Source organism: Salmo salar, chromosome 21 (genome assembly GCF_965601325.2).
Source record: "Salmo salar chromosome 21, fSalSal1, whole genome shotgun sequence".
In the NCBI taxonomy this organism is placed as follows: Eukaryota; Metazoa; Chordata; class Actinopteri; order Salmoniformes; family Salmonidae; genus Salmo; species Salmo salar.
Genome location: NC_138311.1, coordinates 23,980,739 through 24,001,746, shown reverse-complemented (window position 1 = coordinate 24,001,746; position 21,008 = coordinate 23,980,739). Strand labels below are relative to the sequence as shown.

The 21,008-nt window shown below is 40.7% G+C and overlaps 1 protein-coding gene across 3 annotated transcripts; it reads left to right on the top strand.

Moving 5' to 3' along the window:
• Window positions 1–1,835: 1,835 nt before the first annotated feature.
• prmt2 (protein arginine methyltransferase 2) lies at window positions 1,836–11,565 on the top strand. 3 transcript variants are annotated; one of them, XM_082967041.1, is made up of 9 exons: window positions 1,839–2,166; window positions 5,725–5,946; window positions 6,189–6,350; window positions 6,613–6,777; window positions 7,057–7,232; window positions 7,987–8,116; window positions 8,752–8,888; window positions 9,015–9,186; window positions 11,194–11,565. In XM_082967041.1, exons 1-9 carry the CDS (start codon window positions 2,083–2,085, stop codon window positions 11,224–11,226), a joined length of 1,281 nt encoding a protein of 426 aa, XP_082823167.1. In that variant the 5' UTR covers window positions 1,839–2,082; the 3' UTR covers window positions 11,227–11,565. The 3 variants fall into 3 exon arrangements, with proteins under 3 accessions (XP_045560512.2, XP_014020000.3, XP_082823167.1); XM_045704556.2 differs by lacking the exon at window positions 11,194–11,565 and having other exon boundaries at window positions 1,836–2,166; window positions 8,755–8,888; window positions 9,015–9,544; XM_014164525.3 differs by lacking the exon at window positions 11,194–11,565 and having other exon boundaries at window positions 1,838–2,166; window positions 9,015–9,538.
• Window positions 11,566–21,008: the final 9,443 nt, after the last annotated feature.

Sequence of the window (21,008 nt, the reverse complement as noted above, 5' to 3'; positions counted from 1 at the left end):
CATCGATAAAATGCAAATGTGTTCGTTGTCCGTAGCTTATGCCTGCCCATTCCATAAACCCATTGCCACCATGGGGCACTCTGTTCACAACGTTGACATCAGCCAACTGCTCGCCCACACGACGGCATACAGTTGAAACTGGGATTCATCCGTGAAAAGCACACTTCTCCAGCGGGCCGGTGGCCATCGAAGGAGAGCATTTGCCCACTGAAGTTGGTTACGACCCTGGTGAGGACAACGAGCACGCATGAAAACATGGGACCAACACGTTGCATCTATATTTTTGTTCAGTATAGCTAAGTTAGCTACAGAAAGTAAGAGAAATCTGACCTTTTTGCAGCAGGTAGCTCTGGCCTGCTAGGTAGTCAGTAGCCAACTTTGTTCAGTTGTTATTCTGCATTTTAGCTAACATTAGTATTTTTTATCTTCCTGTCACTCACACAGTCTAATCCTTTCTTTGTGCTGCCAACCTAGGCTGTAAACACACCCCCTAAACTCTTTGAATATTCTATGAGGGGGGCGTGTACTTCTGGGTATGAACAAAACAAAAATCTAAACATTTAATAGATTTTAATGTTATTTGTTTTCTGTTATTTCATGTCAAATTGTGACCCAATAAATTAGAAAACAAATTGATTTCCGATTTCCAATAACAAAACGTACTGGGACCCCTATTCATTACGGAAACCTTTTACCATTTAAAAACCAAATACCCCTTTCTGTGTTTGCAAATATTGCCTCATGAGGGCAATGCACTCAAGTTGGTGGCAGAACAGGGGAGAGTTCTTATAGAAGCAAAAACACTATTTACATGTAGTTTATGAGTGCATTTCACACTACTTTGGATTAGAATTTTTTGCCCTTTTTCTCCCCAATTGGTAGTTACAGTCTTGTCCCATCACTGCAACTCCCCTACGGATTCGGGAGAGGCAAAGGTCGAGAGCCATGCGTCCTCCGAAACACGACCCTGCCAAGCCATACTGCTTCTTGATACACTCCTTGCTTAACCCGGAAGCCAGCCGCACAAATGTGTCGGAGGAAACACCGTCCAACTGACGACCAAAGTCAGCTTGCAGGTGCCAGGTCCGCCACAAGGAGTCCATAGGGACAAGGAAATCCCAGCCAGCCAAACCCTTCCCAAACACGGACGACGCTGGGCCAATTGTGTGCCGCCTCATGGGTCTTCCGGTCACGGCTGGCTGTAACACAGTCTGGAATCGAACCCGAGTCTGTAGTGACGCCTCAAGCACTGCAATGCAGTACCTTAGACCGCTGTGCCACTCTGGATAACTTTTGGATTATAATTTAATTTTAAGGCTTGTATTCATTTCCTGCTTTAAATAATATATTTGTATATATATATATATATATATATATATATTTTATTTTTTTCTTCCTTCATATAATGTTTGTGTCATCATCGCAAATCAACTTAATTTATTACACTTAAAAATACAAACTTATAACCAGTAAAATGGCTATTTGGCAAGCTACAGCCTATTTATCAATGAGCGTTAGCATTCTAGCTAAAAACTGCTGCATCCAAAATAGTTATTTTGCAAAGATAACAACCAGGCATAATATGAGCGACTGTTCAAGCAAGAATCAAAACATCATTGTAAACGTATGAGAACCCACCCACCCCCAAAAAACATGTTTAGTTTAGAAGTAAGAAAAACGTAAATCTGGGCGATGTCGAATTGGCGCCAGTGGCGATGGCTGTTACTGACAAGAGTCGCGCGCATCTGTACGTGACGTCGTGTGCGGTGTACAGGAAGAGAGGCCACGGACGTTTCAATTGGACAAATTCAGGTAGGTCCCTCCCATGTTTCCAACGGACACATACGTAGACATGAAAGCCTGAAACCGGAAATAAACACAGCTGGCTGTAGGCTACAGTAAATTAACATAAAATATGAAATATCATGCTGCTTTTTATTACCTTTAGGTCGCAATACCAGAATATCTCTGCCCGAGACTAGCAAATTAAATTAATGACTGACTATAGCCAAGTTATTAGAAGTTTGTGGACACAACCTCCAGCCTGAAGTTTTGATGTTTTAGAAAGTTGATTCTATCAGGATGCATCAGGAGGATGAAGATTACACCAATCCACCAGAGGAGTTTATAGGACTGTCTGATTTCACGAGCTGCGGCAGCGACCAGGTGGGTGACTGTCTGGAGATAAACTTTATTATCGATTTTATAAAGTAGTGTAGTAGAATAGTTATAACTTTAAGACACATCCCGTAGAAAATAAAAAACTAAGAAACAACAAAAAGATCTTGCTCTCATGTAAAGTCATTCCGTGAGAACTAGATGTATCATAGAAATCAAGTAGGCATGTGACAATGTATACTGAAGAAAAATATAAACGCAACATGTAAAGTGTTGGTCCCATGTTTCATGAGCTGAAATAAAAGATCCCAGAAATGTTCCATATGCACAAAAAGCGTATTTCTCTCAAATGTTGTGCACAAATTATTTACATCCCTGTTAGTGAGCATTTGGCTTTTGTCAAAATAATCCATCCACCTGACAGGTGTGGTTTATCAAGAAACGGATTAAACAGGGAGCGTGCAATTAATGTGCTGACTGCAGGAATGTCCACCAGAGCTGTTACCAGAGAATTGAATGTTCATTTCTCTACCATAAGCTGCCTCCAACGTTGTTTTAGAGAATTTGGCAGTACGTCCAACCAGCCTCACAACTGCAGACTACGTGTAACCACGCCAGCCACAGACCTCTACACCCGACTTCTTCACCTGTGGGATCGTCTGACACCAGCCACCCTGACAGCTGATGAAGCTGAGGAGTATTTCTGTCTGTACTATAGCCCTTTTATTGCTGACTAACTCATTCTGATTGGCTCCCCAGTAGGTGGGCCTATGCCCTCCCATGGCTGTGGCCCTGCCCAATCATTTGAAATCCATAGATTAGGGCCTAATGAATTTATTTCAATTGACTAATTTCCTTATATGAACTGTAACTCAGTAAAATCTTTGAAATTGTTGCGTTTATATTTTTGTTCAGTATAATTGGGATGCATACGCTCCATTGTTTTACATTTTTTGTAGATGGTCCACTTTTTAATGGTGTGGCTTTAAATGACCATACTAACTACACTAGAATGCCTGAGAAGTCCCCTCAGACATTGTATGTACGTCTATACTGTATGTTTATCTATATGTGTATACAGTGTTAGGTTCTAATTTTTCAGAGTAAATAACTCATGGATACTAGAGAAGCTTAACCAAGTTTAGTTCTTCCCAAAGGGTCGATACAGCTGTAATTCAGACAAACATGTTTCCACCACTACAAGTAAATATACTCCACTTTAGGCACTCCTCCTTCTCTCCAATCCTTACATCTTATGGTTCGACAGGAAGAGGGTAATAGGATAATAAACCATAATTTCTCCCTTCAGGGGATCTGACCTCAACCCCTCCTTCGTCTAATCCACAGATGTCCATGTGCTTCCCTTATAGCAATCCTGTGACCTCCTCCCGTCCACCCAACACATTCCAAAGCCATCTTTCTTTCCAGAGAACCATTAACCTCTGACATAAAAACCAGTCTCTTCCACTCCTTTATATACTATGCTTATAACAATGTTCAAAGTTTACCCCGAATCCAACAACAGTATGTACAGTGGCAAGAAAAAGTTTGTGAACCCTTTGGAATTACCTGGATTTCTGCATAAATGAGTCATACAATTTGATCTGATCTTCATCTAGGTCACAACAATAGACAAACAGTCTGCTTAAACTAATAACACACAAACAATTATACGTTTTCATGTATTTATTGAGCACATCATGTAAACATTCACAGTGCAGGGTGGGAAAAGTATGTGAACCCTTGGATTTAATAACTGCTTCAACCTCCTTTGACAGCAATCATCTCGACCAAAGTTTTCTGTAGTTGCGAATCAGACCTGCACAACGGTCAGGAGGAATTTTTGACCATTCCTCTTTACAAAACTGTTTCAGTTCAACAGTATTCTTGGGATGACTGGTGTGAACCGCTCTCTTGAGGTCATGCCACAGCATCTCAATCGGGTTGAGATCAGGACTCTGACTGGGCTACCCCAGGAAGGTGTATTTTCTTCTGTTGAAGCCATTATTTTGTTGATTTACTTCTGTGTTTTGAGTCGTTGTCCTGTTGCATCACCCAACCTTTGTTGAGCTTCAATTGGCGGACAGATAGCCTAACATTCGCCTGCAAAATGTCTTGATAAATATGGGAATTCATTTATCTGTCATTGATAGCATGCTGTCCAGGCCCTGAGGCAGCAAAGCAACCCCAAACCATGATGCTCCCTCCACCATACTTTACAGTTAGGATGAGGTTATCATGTTGGTGTGCTGTGCCTTTTTTCTCCACACATAGTATTGTGTGTTCCTTCCAAACAACTCAACTTTAGTTTCATCTGTCCACAGACTATTTTGCCAGTAGCGCTGTGGAACATCCAGGTGCTCTTTTGCGAACTTCAAACGTGCAGCAATGTTTTTTTTTTGACAGCAGTGGCTTCTTCCGTAGAGTCCTGCCATGAACACCATTCTTGTTTAGTGTTTTATGTATCTTAGACTCGTCAACAGAGATGTTAGCATGTTCCAGAGATTTCTGTAAGTCTTTAGCTGACACTCCTGGATTCTTCTTAACCTCATTGAGCATTCTGCGATGTGCTCTTGCAGTCATCTTTTCAGGACGGCCACTCCTAGGGAAAGTAGCAACAGTGCTGAACTTTCTCCATTTATAGACAATGTGTCTTACTGTGGACTGATGAACATCAAGGCTTTTAGAGATACTTTTGTAACCCTTTCCAGCTTTATGCAAGTGAACAATTCTTAAACTTAGGTCTTCTGAGATTTATTTTGTTTGAAGCATGGTTCACATCAGGAAATGCTTCTTGTGAATAGCAAACTCAAATTTTGTGAGTGTTTTTTATAGGGCAGGGCAGCTCTAACCAACATCTCCAATCTCGTCTGATTGATTGGACTCCAGGTTAGCTGACTCCTGACTCCAATTAGCTTTTGGAGAAGTCATTAGCCCAGGGGTTCACATACTTTTTCCAACCTACACTGTGAATGTTTAAATTATGTATTCAATATACACAAGAAAAATACAACAATTTGTGTGTTATTAGTTTAAGCACACTGTGTTTGTCTGTTGTTGTGACTTAGATGAAAATCAGATCAAATTTGATGACCAATTTATGCAGAAATCCAGGTAATTCCAAAGGGTTCACATACTTTTTCTTACAACTGTATGCACACTATCGTTCAAAAGTTTGGGGTCACTTAGAAATGTCCTTGTTTTTGAAGAAAAGCAAGTTTTTTGTCCATTAAAATAACATCAAATTTATCAGAAATACAGTGTACTATTGTATTACTATTGTAGCTAGAAACGGCATATTTTTGATGGAATATCTACATAGGCGTACAGAGGCCCATTATCAGCAACCATCACTCCTGTGTTCCAATGGCACGTTGTGTTAGCTAATCCAAGTAGATCATTTTAAAAGGCTAACTGATCATTAGAAAACCTTTTTGCAATTATGTTAGCAGAGCTGAAAACTGTTGTTCTGATTAAAGAAGCAATACAATTGGCCTTCTTTGGACTAGTATGTGTATGTCTGTCTCTGACCCCAGCTCTTTGTCTATGTGTGTATGTCTATCTCTGACCCCAGCTGACCTTAACCCTAACCCTCTCTGACCACAGCTGAGTTTCAGAGCTGGAGACAGGTTACTGGTCCACACCAAGACGTCAGCTGACTGGTGGTGGGCGGAGTTGGGAGGCCTCTGTGGCTACGTTCCATCTAGTTACCTGAAACAAGATGTGGAGGACAGTTACCTAAATCAAGGTGTGAAGGAGGACACCTCAGAGGACACCTCGGAGGACCCCTGGCAGGATGAAGAATACTTTGGCAGCTATGGAACACTGGTTTGGCTTCTTGTCTCTCTCTCTTCCTAATTAACAATACATTAATTTCTACACAGTGATATTTTTTGCGTCCCAAATGGCATCCTTTTAAATATATATTTTACTACTTTTGACCAGGGCCCAGATGTGTCACAAATGGCACCCTATTCCCTATAGTGCACTATATAGGGAAACGGGTGCCATTTGGGAGGTAATCTATGCAACATCAGTTAATATTGTTGTCTGTGTTTCTGCTGACCCAGAGGCTTCAACTGGAGATGCTGAGTGACCGAGCGAGGACGGAGGCGTACCGCCAGGTGATTCTGACCAACAGCGCCCCCCTCAAGGGGAAGGTGGTTATGGACCTGGGCTGTGGCACCGGCGTCATCAGCCTCTTCTGTGCCCGCCTGGCCCAGCCCAAAGCTGTAAGGATATCAAGATAATATATATATATATATATTATTATTATATCAGTAACTATTCATGTCGCGGATAAAAGTCTAACATATTTTATTAAATTAATGTTTAGTGCCAGATAGCAGTCAACTTTAATTTTGAGCCTTCATATTACGATGCCTATACCTCCATCTAGTGAACAATGTACATTCAAACAACATGCGTTTGTGTGTATGAAACTCCTGTTCTGTCCTGTACGTGTATTAAGTCCTGTGTTGTGTTGTTCTGTAGGTGTATGCGGTGGAGGCCAGCTCCATAGCAGAACACACTGAGACCCTGGTGAGGCAGAACGGCTGTGAGGAGGTTGTGACAGTCTTCCAGGGTCGGGCTGAGGAGCTGGAGCTACCAGGCACAGTAGACATCCTGATCTCAGAGTGGATGGGCAACTGTCTGCTGGTAGGGAACTGTATGCTGCTAGGACAGGAGTTATTGTTTTAACCTCAGAATCCACTAACACCATTGTTTCATAAAGACTTCTGTGATTGAGAACCTTCTTGATTCTCATCTCCTGATCTCCACCATAGCAAAGCATTTTGCAATGGAAAATGAAAACAAGCATTTCTTTTTGGATAAATTCAGGTAGTCCCTCACTGTTTTGGCCCATTTGCTTCCTAGTGAATACGAACCTATTCTGCCTCAGGTGTTTAAATAACAACTGTCTCTCCTCTCCTCTAGTTTGAGTTCATGGTGGAGTCAGTGTTGCAGGCGCGGGACCGCTGGCTGAGAGAGGGGGGGATGATGTGGCCCTCTGGGGCCTCTCTCTGCCTGGTCCCCTGTCAGGCCCTGGACTACTACACAGAGAGGATGGTCTTCTGGGAGCAGCCCTATGGACTGGACTTTACTGCCCTCCAGTAAGATCCAAAGCTGGGGTTCCGCCTCAGTGGTCACACCATAGAAATAGAATCACTAGAACAGGCCTGGAGCCTCTGACCATGGTGATTCTATTTCATTATTATTGTATTATGATAATTCTATTTCTATGGGTCTGACTGACCATGTCCATTTGAGTTCTCTAAATGTAATCCCTGATGTGATCAGTTAGTGGAGCTGTAGTTGTTATATAATTATTCTTAGTTTGTTTTTCATGACGCTTTTGCCTGTTTTTCATTTATTTTAAATGACATGAGTTGTCCTGAGGTGTTTGTCAAGTGTAAACCAGGAGTGTATATAACTGTTTGTTTATTTCCAATGTGGAGGGTTTCAGTAGTGAGACTGTCTGTCAGGTGTGATGTCACAGTGATGCAACTACAGTAGGGACAACACTATGGACAGTAAGTTTTAACTACAATACTTTTGGGGTCAGTTTCCCAGATATAGATGAAACCTATACAAATCCTGAACTAAGAAGCACTTGCTTTTTAGTCCAGGAGTAGGCTTAATCTGTTTCTGGCAAGCTGTCTCTCGGTGGCGAGGGTGTAGTTTGGTGAGAAGTGGGAAGCGTAACATCTATGGTAAAGTCAAACAACAAACTTAAAATTGCTGTGTCAGCTATGCTCCAGTCTTTACCGTGCAAATTAAACAACCAAACCAATCGGGTAAGTCTGTCATTAAACAATATTGAGTGGCTGTGAGTGGCTAGTTAATGTGACCGTCCCCACCCTCCAGATCCCTGGCCCAGTCAGAGTTCTTCTCCAGGCCCAGGTTCAGCCACCTCCTCAAGCCTGAAGACTGCCTGGCCACCCCCTGTGATGTCATCACTCTGGACATGCTCACACTGCATGTTACAGATCTAGAGGTACAGTACATCTGGTTCTCACAGATCTGGTACTGGATTATAAACAGAGTGTAAATGTAAGGGATAATCAACAAGGGGCTAAGCGTTCTCTGGAAAATAATGAACGAAGTGGAAGGTGTGTTCCACGACGCACTAGCAGAGTGGAACTGACCTTCCACTGAGTTGATTATCCTTTTTATATCATGGCTATAATTTAATACATTTGCCACTAGAAATGTGTTAATTTGACAGGATAATATGTTCAACATCCACTGAAGTAGCTAGCAAGTTTACTAGATAGCTACAGTACGTAGTTGCCGTTGTAACCAAACAAACAGATTTGCTAGTTTAGCTAACCAAACCATCAGACCTAGCTTGCTATTATGAAAATAGAATTCAACAATACCAATACTGTTTTCAATTCGACTTTTGCTGTCAAAAGCAGCTCCAACAAAACGTGTAAAAATGAACTATAGCCATTGAATTCTACCGTGCAAATATACTGTGCGCTATAGGAAAATAACGCACACTCTAGAATGCCCTTCAAGCCAATCAGAAAGGAGTACTCAACAATGCCATGGTGTAAAACAATATAATAACATGTAATTCACACACACACATACACACTCATGTAAGTAAACGTGTTCCCTGTCTAGAAGCTGAGGGGCCAGTTTACCTTCATCGTGGAAAAGGCCGGGACGTTCCACGGGTTCACTTCCTGGTTCAGAGTTCAGTTCCAGAGCCTGGAGAGAGACAAAACCACATTGGAGTTAGACACTGGGCCCTACTCTGAGTAAGTAGTGGAGGTAGACACTGGGCCCTACTCTGAGTAAGTAGTGGAGGTAGACACTGGGCCCTAGCAGCTTTCACAATCAGTACAGCCAATGCGATATCAGCCCCTCCCTCTTCCCTCCATCAGGCCAACCCACTGGAAGCAGACTCTGTTCATGCTGGACGGGCCGATCTTGCTGCTCGGTGGAGAGACGGTGTCTGGAATCATCCTTCTACACCGGAACCCCGTCTGGAGACGTCACATGACTGTTACCATCCAATGGAGCATCAGCAGCACAGAGGAAACAGGAAACTGCATGGCAAGTATCCTCTATCTTTTAGCGGTGAATCATAATTCCCACTTAACTCAAATGTTCACTTATACCCATTTCAGACAGCAGATGTGGTATGTTAACTGTAAAGAATGACCCCCTTTCAAACAGCCCCTTATATTTACCACTTATTTGCAGGTATACACCTTTTATACATATTAGTGGGTAACTGGAAAATTGGGTGGAGTGGGGGGTGTTGTTAAACATGGGGGCTGTTTGTTTACCTCAACTTTTCACTTAGTTTCCCATTGACAGTAATGCATGACTTAGTGAAAATTCAACTTACAGTACCAGTCAAAAGTTTGGACAAACCTACTCATTCAAGGGTTTTTTCTTTATTTTTACTATTTTCTACATTTTATAATAATAGTGAGACATCAAAACTATGAAATGATACATATGGAATCATGTAGTAACCAAACAAAGTGTTAAACAAATCAAAATACATTTGAGATTCTTCAAAGTAGCCACCCTTTGCCTTGATGACAGCTTTGCACACTCTTGCCATTCTCTCAACCAGCTTTACCTGGAATGCTTTTCCAACAGTCTTGAAGGAGTTCCCAAATTTGATGAGCACTTGTTGGCTGCTTTTCCTTCGCTCTGTGGTCCAACTCCTCCCAAACCATCTCAATTGGGTTGAGGTCGGTGGTTGTGGAGGCCAGGTCATCTGATGCAGCACTCCATCCCTCTCCTTCCTGGTCAAATAGCCCTTACACAGCCTGGAGGTGTGTTGGGTCATTTTCCTGTTGAAAAAACTAATTATAGTCCCACTAATCCCACAGATGAGATGGTGTATCGCTGTGGTAGCCATGCTGGTTAAGTGTGCCTTGAATTCTAAATAAAACACTGACAGTGTCACCCCCACACCATCACACCTCCTCTACATGCTTCACAGTGGGAACCACACATGCGGAGGTCATCGGTTCATCATCCGTTCCGTCCACTCTGCGTCTCACAAAGACACTGTGGTTGGAACCAAAAATCTCAAATTCAGACTCATCAGATCAAAGGACAGATTTCCACCAGCAAGTCTCTTCTTATTATTGGTGTCCTTTAGTAGTGGTTTCTTTGCAGAAATTCGACCATGAAGGACTGATTCACACAGTCTCCTCTGAATAGTTGATGTTGAGATGTGTCTGTTACTTGAATTCTGTGAAGCATTTCTTTGGGCTGCAATCTGAGGTGCAGTTAACTCTAATGAACGTATCCTCTGCAGCAGAGTTAACTCTGGGTCTTCCTTTCCTGTGGCAATCCTCATGAGAGCCTGTTTCATCATAGTGCTTGTTGGTTTTTGTGACTGCACTTGAAGAAACTCAAAGTTCTTGACATTTTCCAGATTGACTGACCTTCATGTCTTAAAGTAATGATGGACTGTCGTTTCTCTTTGCTTATTTGACCTATTCTTGCCATAATATGGACTTGGGTCTTTTACCAAATAGGGCTGTCTTCTTTATACCACCCCAACCTTGTCACAACCCAACTGATTGCCTCAAATGCATTAAGAAGGAAATAAATTCTACAAATGACCTTTTAACAAGACACACCTGTTAATTGAAATGCATTCCATGTGACTGCCTCATGAAGCTGGTTGAGAGATTGCCAAAAGTGTGCAAAGCTGTCATCAAGGCAAAGGGTAACTACTTTGAAGAAACTCAAATATAAAATATATTTTGTTTAACACTTTTTTTTGGTTACTACATGATTCCATATGTGTTATTTCATAGTGTTGATGTCTTCACTATTTTTCTACAATGTAGAAAAAAGTACAAAATAAAGAAAAACCCTTGAATGAGTAGGTGTGTCCAAACTTTTGACTGGTACTGTAAGTGGAAGTAAAGATTCACCCTGAAGTGTGTACAGTAACTGAATTACTAAGCATCCTTTCTCAGTCTTCTGACATTAATATAATGACGGATTCTACTGTGTTTTTGTAGATCTAGATATCTAAGAAGTTATAGACTTGTCACCTCACCTGTTGCTGTGTTCTCCCTGTAGGTCCAGACAAAGAGTTTCCCTATGTGGAGATGACATCACAGGCTAGCATTGAAGGATGTAGCAGCCAGACCTCTCTGATATTAGCCTAGTTCCAGATCCATTTGTGGCTTTGCCTACTCCATTGTCATTGTCAAGCCAAACATGACAATTCCATAAGGAGTGTTGTGGAAATTACCACCAGGGACTCCAAGTCAAACTTAAATTAATCATACTTTATTATCAGCAAGCTGGAGAGGTTCCAACAAACGTAATGCACCAAGAAGTACACGTCTGTCAGGAGCTCTGTCAGAGAAGTCCTGTTAGTTCTCTTACATACTGCTTTTGCAGACAAGTTATATTTGCATGATTTCCATAATTAAATATTTGAATTCATCATTGACGTTTGGCTCATGCATGTGACCGACCAATACCTCACGAGGCTTCTTCTCTCCAAGCTGAGACCTTGAAACTGATATATCCTTTTCGGTTCTCAAAACATTGTTCTGAGCGTACTGACAAATTGCTTATACTGATAGGGATCAATCAGTCACTTGTATGAACCCAGTCGAATTGGTTATTAGAAAAGCACAAACAAATATTTCCTTCACATTCTCTCCTCTTATATAAAAGTTAGCGTTACATTTTAAGGTATGCATGAGATTATAGCTTCTATCAAAAGGTTCTATACTTCTATTAAAGTAAGTGAAATCAACACATAAAACCAGATACTTCATCCTTTCAAACCCTTTATTCTGGGATGTACAATCTAAACAGTTACACATATGCTTCATTACACAATTTAATTTATGGATTCAGTCAATTACATTTCAGCTGGAGCTTTTGTCGCGAGTGGCATGTTCAATGCATTTTTTGTCTAAATTATTATACATTTTGCAGTGTGCAGACCTCCACAATCAACCCGATACCCCAAATAAACAATTTTGGACAAGCCTAAATTAATTACAGGCACAATTGACCACCCCCCCTCCTTCCCGGCACTCATTCTTCTGGCGTTTCTTCATTTTCTTCCTCGGATAGTGTTTCAGTTTGTCCTCCCAATGGCAAATGTTCAAAGTGGATGGCCCTTGATAATGTCCCGATTTCAATATCTGGGGAATAATTCTGATTTAAACCAAGCAGACGAATCTCTCACCTGAGCCACCACCATCCTTTACCGTCCATTACGTCTTGTCCATTTTCGGACCAGTACAACAGCAGCATGAGAGAAGTTTGGACAGGATCTCCCTCCATGCTCACTCCACGTGAACTCATGTTGCACTCCTGAGAGAAAAGGCATTAGATAAAAGGCAGTTGATAGCTTCGACTGGATGCTGTGCACAGGTTGCTGGCTCGGACTCAGGTTTCAGGTAGAAGTGATGAAGGACCATATTGAACGCCATTGTCACCATCACTTCAGTCGGTTAGAAGGGGTGAGGCTCACAATGTTCTCGGACAAATTATCCCTTCTATGCATCTACTGTAGATACCATCGGTTGTCACCTTCGCAATTACCTCGAGAGAGGATAGACCAGAACAACAGTTTAGTTTAGGGCATTTCTGATTAAGAAAATCCAGACAAACTATTCACTGTATGACAAATTATTACTTCTACCAAAATTCTTAATACAAATGTCTAAGACAAATGTCAAAAAGAATACAACACACAGTTGAAACCATTTTTGCAAATTGGCTTATACTCCCATATCATGTTGGTGATCTCACCGCAGAGTTACAGGGTCAGGGAGTTAGAGGGCTAATCCCTAGGGAGAAATCCCGACCATCCAGCAGACCCAATCTAGTGAGATTTGTAATGAAGCAAGACAAAAACAAACCATCAACAAACTTCTTCATATAAAACACCATATCCTTTACTCAATTGAGCTCTCTGTCTATAAGATTACCTGGTTCACATGGCATAGTCTCAGCACTATCTGGTAACAATCCACAAACCCAACAATCTGATACATTCTGTAGTACAGAGACATTACTAGCTATTTGTAAGAAAGTGTTTGACCCGGGGGAAAAAATTGAAATCCATTTGGAGTAACTGTCAACCGTTACCAAAATATATTTTTTCCTTTTACAGGCAGGCATGTGAACAAAAATCAATTTGCATATTTACCAAAGAGCCACAGGGGACTGGTAGTTCCCCCTTTGGACACATGACTTACATCGTGATTCATCCGTCCCAAAAACACAACAATGCAGGTTAAATAAAAAAGTAAACGAATTGGAATAACACATTAAATTAGAATTACAAATCTTGATGACTCCAAAAGGTATTAATTGTATCCCATAAGGTAATAGTAAAATAGACGAGAGACAGGTTTCCCTCATTCAGGGTCAGCGCTCGCTCTCTCTCTCTCTCTCTCTCTCTCTCTCTCTCTCTCTCTCTCTCTCTCTCTCTCTCTTTCTTTCTTTCTTTCTTTCTTTCTTGTGGTCCAAATCGCAATATGACTATTGATAAATTATAAACTTCTTCCTAATTATCAGTGTTTACATATTACATTTAAATCTCACCCAATATCTCTAGCCTTTCTAGTGAGGGTGATCAGGGCTCACCAGAAAGTCAGAACAGAGGTCAGAGGTCATTCAATCCCATTAAGTGAGTGTTTCTTTCCCTTTTCTTTCCCTGTACCTCAGACTCATTATTCAAAGACATTCCAAACATTTTGTGTACCAGGTTTACATTGGGTTATCAAGAGAATTTACGTGTGCAACCAAAACTCGGACAATAGATACTTCAGAAAATGTCATTTCTGTGCCCTTTAAGGTGCATCCTTAAACCCACTAAAATCGAAATAAAAAGACACGTACACAATAAATCAAACACGGTATTAACACCACTAATAAATATGAATAACAGGTGGGTTAAGTGTGGGTGCTGGCGTGTGTGGTAAAACATAGGGTAGAAACAAACAAAATGGCCAGGCCTTACTTAATTTGTGAGCTCCCATAACAACCGGATCCGGGTACCTTTATACTGTATAGTACACAGTCTCAATAACTTCTCTCCAAAGGCACCTGCCCCAGGAAGCCTTTCAAAGGGATAGATGCAGAATCATTGGTAAACATGTCAAAAAAACTTTGTAGCAAATATTCCATCAGTCCTGGAAGAAAGAAATTAAACATGTACGTAGTTTTAACTATGCTACATTTTAATCAGTCCAAAAAAGTATTCATCTTAATCGATCTTACTGCATTTTGGGCAGGAGCCTTGATAAAACCATGAGTTTCCAGAATCATACTTGAGACACAGTGTCCCATTTAAGCGGAATAGGCACCTTCTAAAGTAAACAATCCCAGAGCCCCTTTCTTGTAGTCTTATCATTTTGACCTGTGACATTGACATATGTTCTGTACTGACTGTCCCTGTGACATCAACTAGTCAAAATATTAAACCTGTTGTTTAACAAATCTCCCAGTCACTACTGCTAATATTCATGGATCACTCTGAAACAATGCTCTGCTTTTACCCTTATTGTAAGGTTTAAAAACAAAACAAGCATGATAACTTTCTCCGTATTGGAAGGCATTGTTTTCATTTTAGTCTACCCTAACAATGTTATATTTATTACCAATTTCTGTTGGATATTCACTTTATGCTTCAAACTTATTAAACGTCTATTATTTTAAAATTAACGTGTAATGCGTCAAATGTATGAAATACATTGGCCAATTCAGAAGGGAAGAAAAACTTTCTGTGATCAACATGCATTATAACTGGACTGGCATTGTCTATCAGTCCACTGTAGATCACTGTCTATCAGTCCACTGTAGATGGAGTGCTCTGTCTATAACAGGTCTGGCACCTGAGACAGGATAGACAGTTTCCAACTCCTTCTCGGGGAGTGGTTAAATTTTGTCTACTCACGAAAACTCCATCGGGAGTACAATAAATTGTAGCCTTAAGTTTAGTTAACAAGTCTCTACATGTTCAACATTTCATTGGTTCTATTTAACAGGGATGGGTTTTGTTTCAGAATGTATTACCGGGATGGAGGAAATCTCAAAAGCGTTTATAATTTTATTGGTTAGGGGTAAGTCAAGTCCCGTATCTTTACCAAAAGTGGATACGCGTCAATCTATAACTTGTCTATAACTTTATTTCCCAGACCCTTTAGACCAGGGGTGCACAATTAGAATTCAAAGAGGTCCAGTGACTAACATTTTCTCCCCCCAAAGGTCCAAACCATTAAAATGTCAAACGTGCACTATGATTTGGGGGCATATGTAGTTATTGTGTATGTATAGCTAATAAACAAAGTACTACACTTCAATAACATTTCAACAATATTTATTGTACATTTTCAATGCAGACACATTTAACATGAGGTAAAATAAATATGCAGCCTAATCATAAATAAAAGTAGGCCTATCACAAATGTTCTCATTTCAAGCAAAACAAGACTGCATCTTCACACAAAAAATAACAAAAGGCGTTTGGAAATTGCTCCCAAGGATGAACCAGACTTGTGGAGGTCTACAATTTTTTTTCTGAGGTCTTGGCTGATTTCTTTTGATTTTCCCTTGATGTCAAGCAAAGAGGCACTGAGTTTGAAGGTAGGCCTTGAAATACATCCACAGATACACTTCCAATTGACTCAAATGATGTCAATTAGCCTATCAGAAGCTTCTAAAGCCATGACATTTTCTGGAATTTTCCAAGCTGTTTAAAGGCACAGTCAACTTACAGCAATCTTTAAGTCATACCACGGGAAAAGCGTCCTCCATTTGCAGACCCGTTCACTTTTTCCACATTTTGTTATGTTACAGCCTTATTCTAAAATGTATTAAATAGTTTTTTTCTACACACAATACCCCCTAATGACAAAGTAAAAAAAAAAAAAGAATGTATTATAAATCAAATACAGAAATACCTTATTTACATAAGTATTCAGACCCTTTGCGATGAGGTGAATCCTGTTTCCATTGATCAACCTTGAGCTGTTTCTACAACTTGATTGGAGAACACCTGTGGTAAATTCAACACAGTGGCCTCCATCATTCTTAAATGGAAGAAGTTTGGCCGCCTGAGCGATCAGTGGAGAAGGGCCTTGGTCAGGGAGGTGACCAAGAACCTGATGGTCACTCTGACAGAGCTCCAGAGTTCCTCTGTACAGATGGGAGAACCTTCCAGAAGGACAACCGTCTCTGCAGCACTCCACGGAAGCCACTCCTCAGTAAAAGGAACATGACAGCCCGCTTTGAGTTTGCCACAAGGCACTTATAGGACTCTCAGACCATGAGAAACAAGATTCTCTGGTCTGATGAAACCAAGATTGAACTCTTTGGCCTGAATGCCAAGTGTTACGTCTGGAGGAAACCAGGCACCACTCATCACCCGGCCAATACCATCCCTACGTTAAAGCATGGTGGTGGCAGCATCATGCTGTGGGGATATTTTCCAGCGGCAGAGACTGGGAGACTAGTCAGGATCGAGGGAAAGATGAACAGAGCAAAGTACAGAGAGATCCTTGATGAAAACCTGTTCCAGATCTCTCAGGACCTCAGACTGGGGTGAAGGTTCACCTTCCAACAGGACTACGACCCTAAGCACACAGTCAAGACTCCGAATGTCCTTGAGTGGCCCAGCCAGAGCCCGGTGTTGAACCCGATCTAACATCTCTGGAGAGACCAGAAAATAGCTGAGCAGCGACGCTCCCCATCCAACCTGACAGAGCTTGAGAGGATCTGCAGAGAAGAATGGGAGAAACTCCCCAAATACAGGTGTGCCAAGCTTGTAGTGCCATCCCCAAGAAGACTCAAGGCTGTAATCGCTGCCAAATGTGCTTCAACAAAGTACTGAGTAAAGGGTCTGAATACTTATGTAAATGTAATATTTCTGTTTTTTATTTTTAATACATTAGATTTTTTTTTTTAACTGTTTTTGCTTTGTCATTATGGGGTATTGTGTGTAGATTGATGAGAGAAAGAAAAAAACAATTGAATCCATTTTAGAATAAGGCTGTAACGTAACAAAATGTGGAAAAAGTGAAGGGGTCGAAATACTTTCCGAATGCACAGTAGATAACATGCATTTTTTTCGCTGCCCCTGTTTCGAGACAGGTGCATGATAATGGTCCATTCGAAATCAAAACAAATTTCACACATATATTATTTAGTATATGTAAAGACAAGATTAAATCAAGAATAGTGTGATGCATGAAAATATTAGCCTAACACTTCTGCATGATATATTATCACTTGTGAATGATGCCCAGTTTAAGGCAAGAAACAGCATGTTTTTTTGCAACTATTTCAAATCATAGTTGCACACCTCATGTCGCCTAGCCTATAGGCTATACAGTATGTTTTGATAAGGTTTGTATCACAACTAAAGTGGCCAAATAACTTCTTAAAAGTAAGCACATTAATTGCTTCAAAATGGGTGTAGAGCCTAACTGGCATACTATACACAGAGGTTGGAGAAGATCATTTTCACCATAAAAATGCACTTTTATAATAAAAGCATTAGATGCATAATCACATTTATGGTCACTTTTGAGAATCTGTGTTTTCCTGCTAAATGGAACATTTGCGCTTATGGCCTACTGCAATGTGCACATTGCTGCGCTTATAATGTGAAGAAATAGCCTAATTTAACAACATTTTCATCTAAACATTCTCATCTGTTGCTTAAAACCGTTTTTTTTTATGCTAGTATTGATTTGGGATCTATCGCATCCCACAACTGTCCCAGACTGTGTTTGGAATATTTATTTCTTGCACAGAATAGAATAACTTTTGTACTATGGGAGGTGGTAGATTGACATAGGCTCGTGTTTTTGCTGTTCCTTAGGCCTACTCCTCTTGTTGGCTGACGGAAAGTAAATGTGGATAGTTCTTCTAATATCTTCCATATGCGCCTCCGAATTGGATAAGGACGCGCACAGTTGCGTCCCAGATGTCTCTGTCTTCACTTGTAGCCTGTGAGAAAGACATGATCACGTGACTGAGAGCCATGTGAGTGAGTGGTGCATCCAGCTGGGAGAAGGGAAATATAATTATTATATTCTGCCCAATGGCACAACGGCCACTGGCCACAAAAGGCATGGATTGTTTTAGGGGGCATTATGTCCACACAAAGGTGATGCAGCCAGGAAATTTGAGGCATTATCAAGTGCTTGTCAAATTGTGAATGAGAGACTGAGGAAGTGTGTACAGTTTGTGCAAATCATCATTAGTCACATCATGCAGCCTTAGAATGTATTAATAATCAAAACATATAGCCCAACAAGTTTCATTGTTTGAACCATAATTTAATTTGAACATGTATCACATTTTTTGTTTATATACTTATATAACAGATGTATGTGTTTTAAAAATTCAGAGATATAAGCCTGTAAATGTATACCAAAGGTATACCATGTGTTGCATGCATGGGTCATTGAGAAAACAGGTACTAATATCTTGCTACGTATCCAGATTTGTATGGATACGTAATACTTAAAAAAATGTAAAAATGAAAATGAAATGTTCTCGTTATTTGAAAGGGGCTCATTAATGTTATTGTACATCGGAGAGGCAAGCAGGATGACTGAGCAGATGCTGAAAAACATTTATTATACCCCCTCTAACCCAGGGTCTTTTGGGGGGGAAGGAGAGGCTCCAGAGAGCTATAGCTGAAGAAACAGGTAGCAGGTTAGGCAATGCTCAAGTGAATGATTGGGTAGCAGAGCAGGATGCTTACACTCTGCATAAACCTGTCCAGAAACAATTTCCACGAAATATAGTATTTTTCTACTCATCCCTTGTCCCAGTTTCAGGCGGATCTATGCGACATGCAGGTCCTTGCAGATAAAAATGATGGAAATTGATACATGCTAACGGTTACAGATATTTTCTCTAAAATAGCATTTATAAGGGTCTTAAAAAAATAAGAGTGGTGCAGAGGTGACCCAGGTCTTTGACTCTATCTTGGAGGAAGGAGGAGCACCCAGGAAAGTGCAGACTGATGGCGGTAAAGAATTCTTTAATAATACTTTTCAGAAACTCATGAAGAAGCACAATATCATACATTTTGCTACAGGTTCGGATTTGAAAGCTTCAGTTGTTGAACGCTTTAACAGGACTTTGAAAGAGAGGATGTGGAAATATTTTACGGCTCACAACACCCATAGATATGTGGATATAGTTCAAGAGTTAGTAAAGGGTTATAACTACAGCTACCATAAGAGTATACGTATGAAAACTCTTTTCAAGTCTTTAAAAATCTGTATGGTTTGTTCCACCTTCGCCGTAAGAAAAAAAAAGAGTTTAAATTCAGTGGAGGACTTGGTATGTATGTCCAAGCTGATAGGTGTTTTCGACAAAAAATATGAGCAAGGTTACAGCGATGAGCTGTTCACAGTTACTGAATATCTACCATGTATACCTCCGGTCTACAAGTTAAAAGATTATGATGGTGAGCTTATAGAGGATTCCTTTTATGAGAAGGAACTCAAGAAGGTAAAGATGGGTAAAGACAAAGTCTTTCACGTGGAGGAGATTCTGGATGAAAAGAGAGAAAAGGGTCAAAAATGGCTGCTGGTCCGTTGGAAAAACTGGCCACAAAAGTTAAACAGTTGGGTATTAGAGGAAGAGGTGGTAGAGGCAGTGTGGGTTAACTTAAACCCTCATGCATGATAAAAACAGCTCCATTCGAGTGTACACTGGAGTGCATCATGGAGCACAGTGGATTTTACCTGACTCTCCCCAGTAATGCGTCTGCAGATATATATAGGAATAACAAAAGTTTGAATTATACAACCAATTTTCCAAAGCCTATAGAGTTATCAGAGGCCTGGGAAGTAGGTCTCAGCAAGATTACATACCCACATAGTTGGTATAATATCAAGGATAAGGACCGTGATTTTTATTTTTAAAGGACATCCCTAAACCTATAAAGTTTAAAAAAGGATTCTATAGAACTGTAGAGAGGATCATCTTTGAGTTGACCGGGCTCCTAACCCTGAACCAAATGAAAAAAGTATTGAACTCCATCCAGATTCAGAAACTTGTACAAATCTCCGGGGATGATGAGGTAGCTATAAGGACCAGTGGTAATTTAGCCTACTTGTTGGGGATGAATCCCAATATATGGGCGTATGTGAAAGATAAAATATCCCCACTCCCTGCGGATACCATGACATATTGGAGTCCTCATATGGTATATGAATATCCATGGTATATGCTGAAATGAAGAATCATAGGAGTTATGGCCACCCCCTTTTATTGTTGAACCATTCCTTTGGTATCGGGGCGTGGTTAACGTAACAGCCACAGGGGATGAACCTTCTGCGGGGTTCCTTTGAATCAACATCCTTAGGATTCATATGTATAATGCACTTCCTTAGTTTAACAATACACTGACATTTTTGGCTCTGTACAAAGAGAGCATCCACTAACTAACATTTTTAATTCCATTATATCCCAACTTTCAAAAGGAATAATAATAAATCCCCGATCAGTCCACCATCACGGATGTTACCGTTGCGGATTTTCTCATTGCTGATATAGAACTCCACGCACCCACATGGAAGTCCATTCTTTCTTTGTATTTTCACCCTATGAAATATTCTTCCTGAGGAGTCAGGGGCACCTTCCCAACGGGCCTCGTAGCCCGTGAACAAGCTATACCCCTTTGTGATAATTCTCAGATCGGGACACACCACCTTGCGAAACACATTCCAGTCTTCAGTCCTGTAGTCCACTCCTAAGGTTGGGTCTGTATATTCTTCTCCTTCGGCTATGGTATAGAGTTTCACTCTACAGGCCGTGTATCAAACATATACCCCCATAGTTGTCCATTAGACATCAACACTTGATCCTTCAGCACATTTACGGGAGGTATT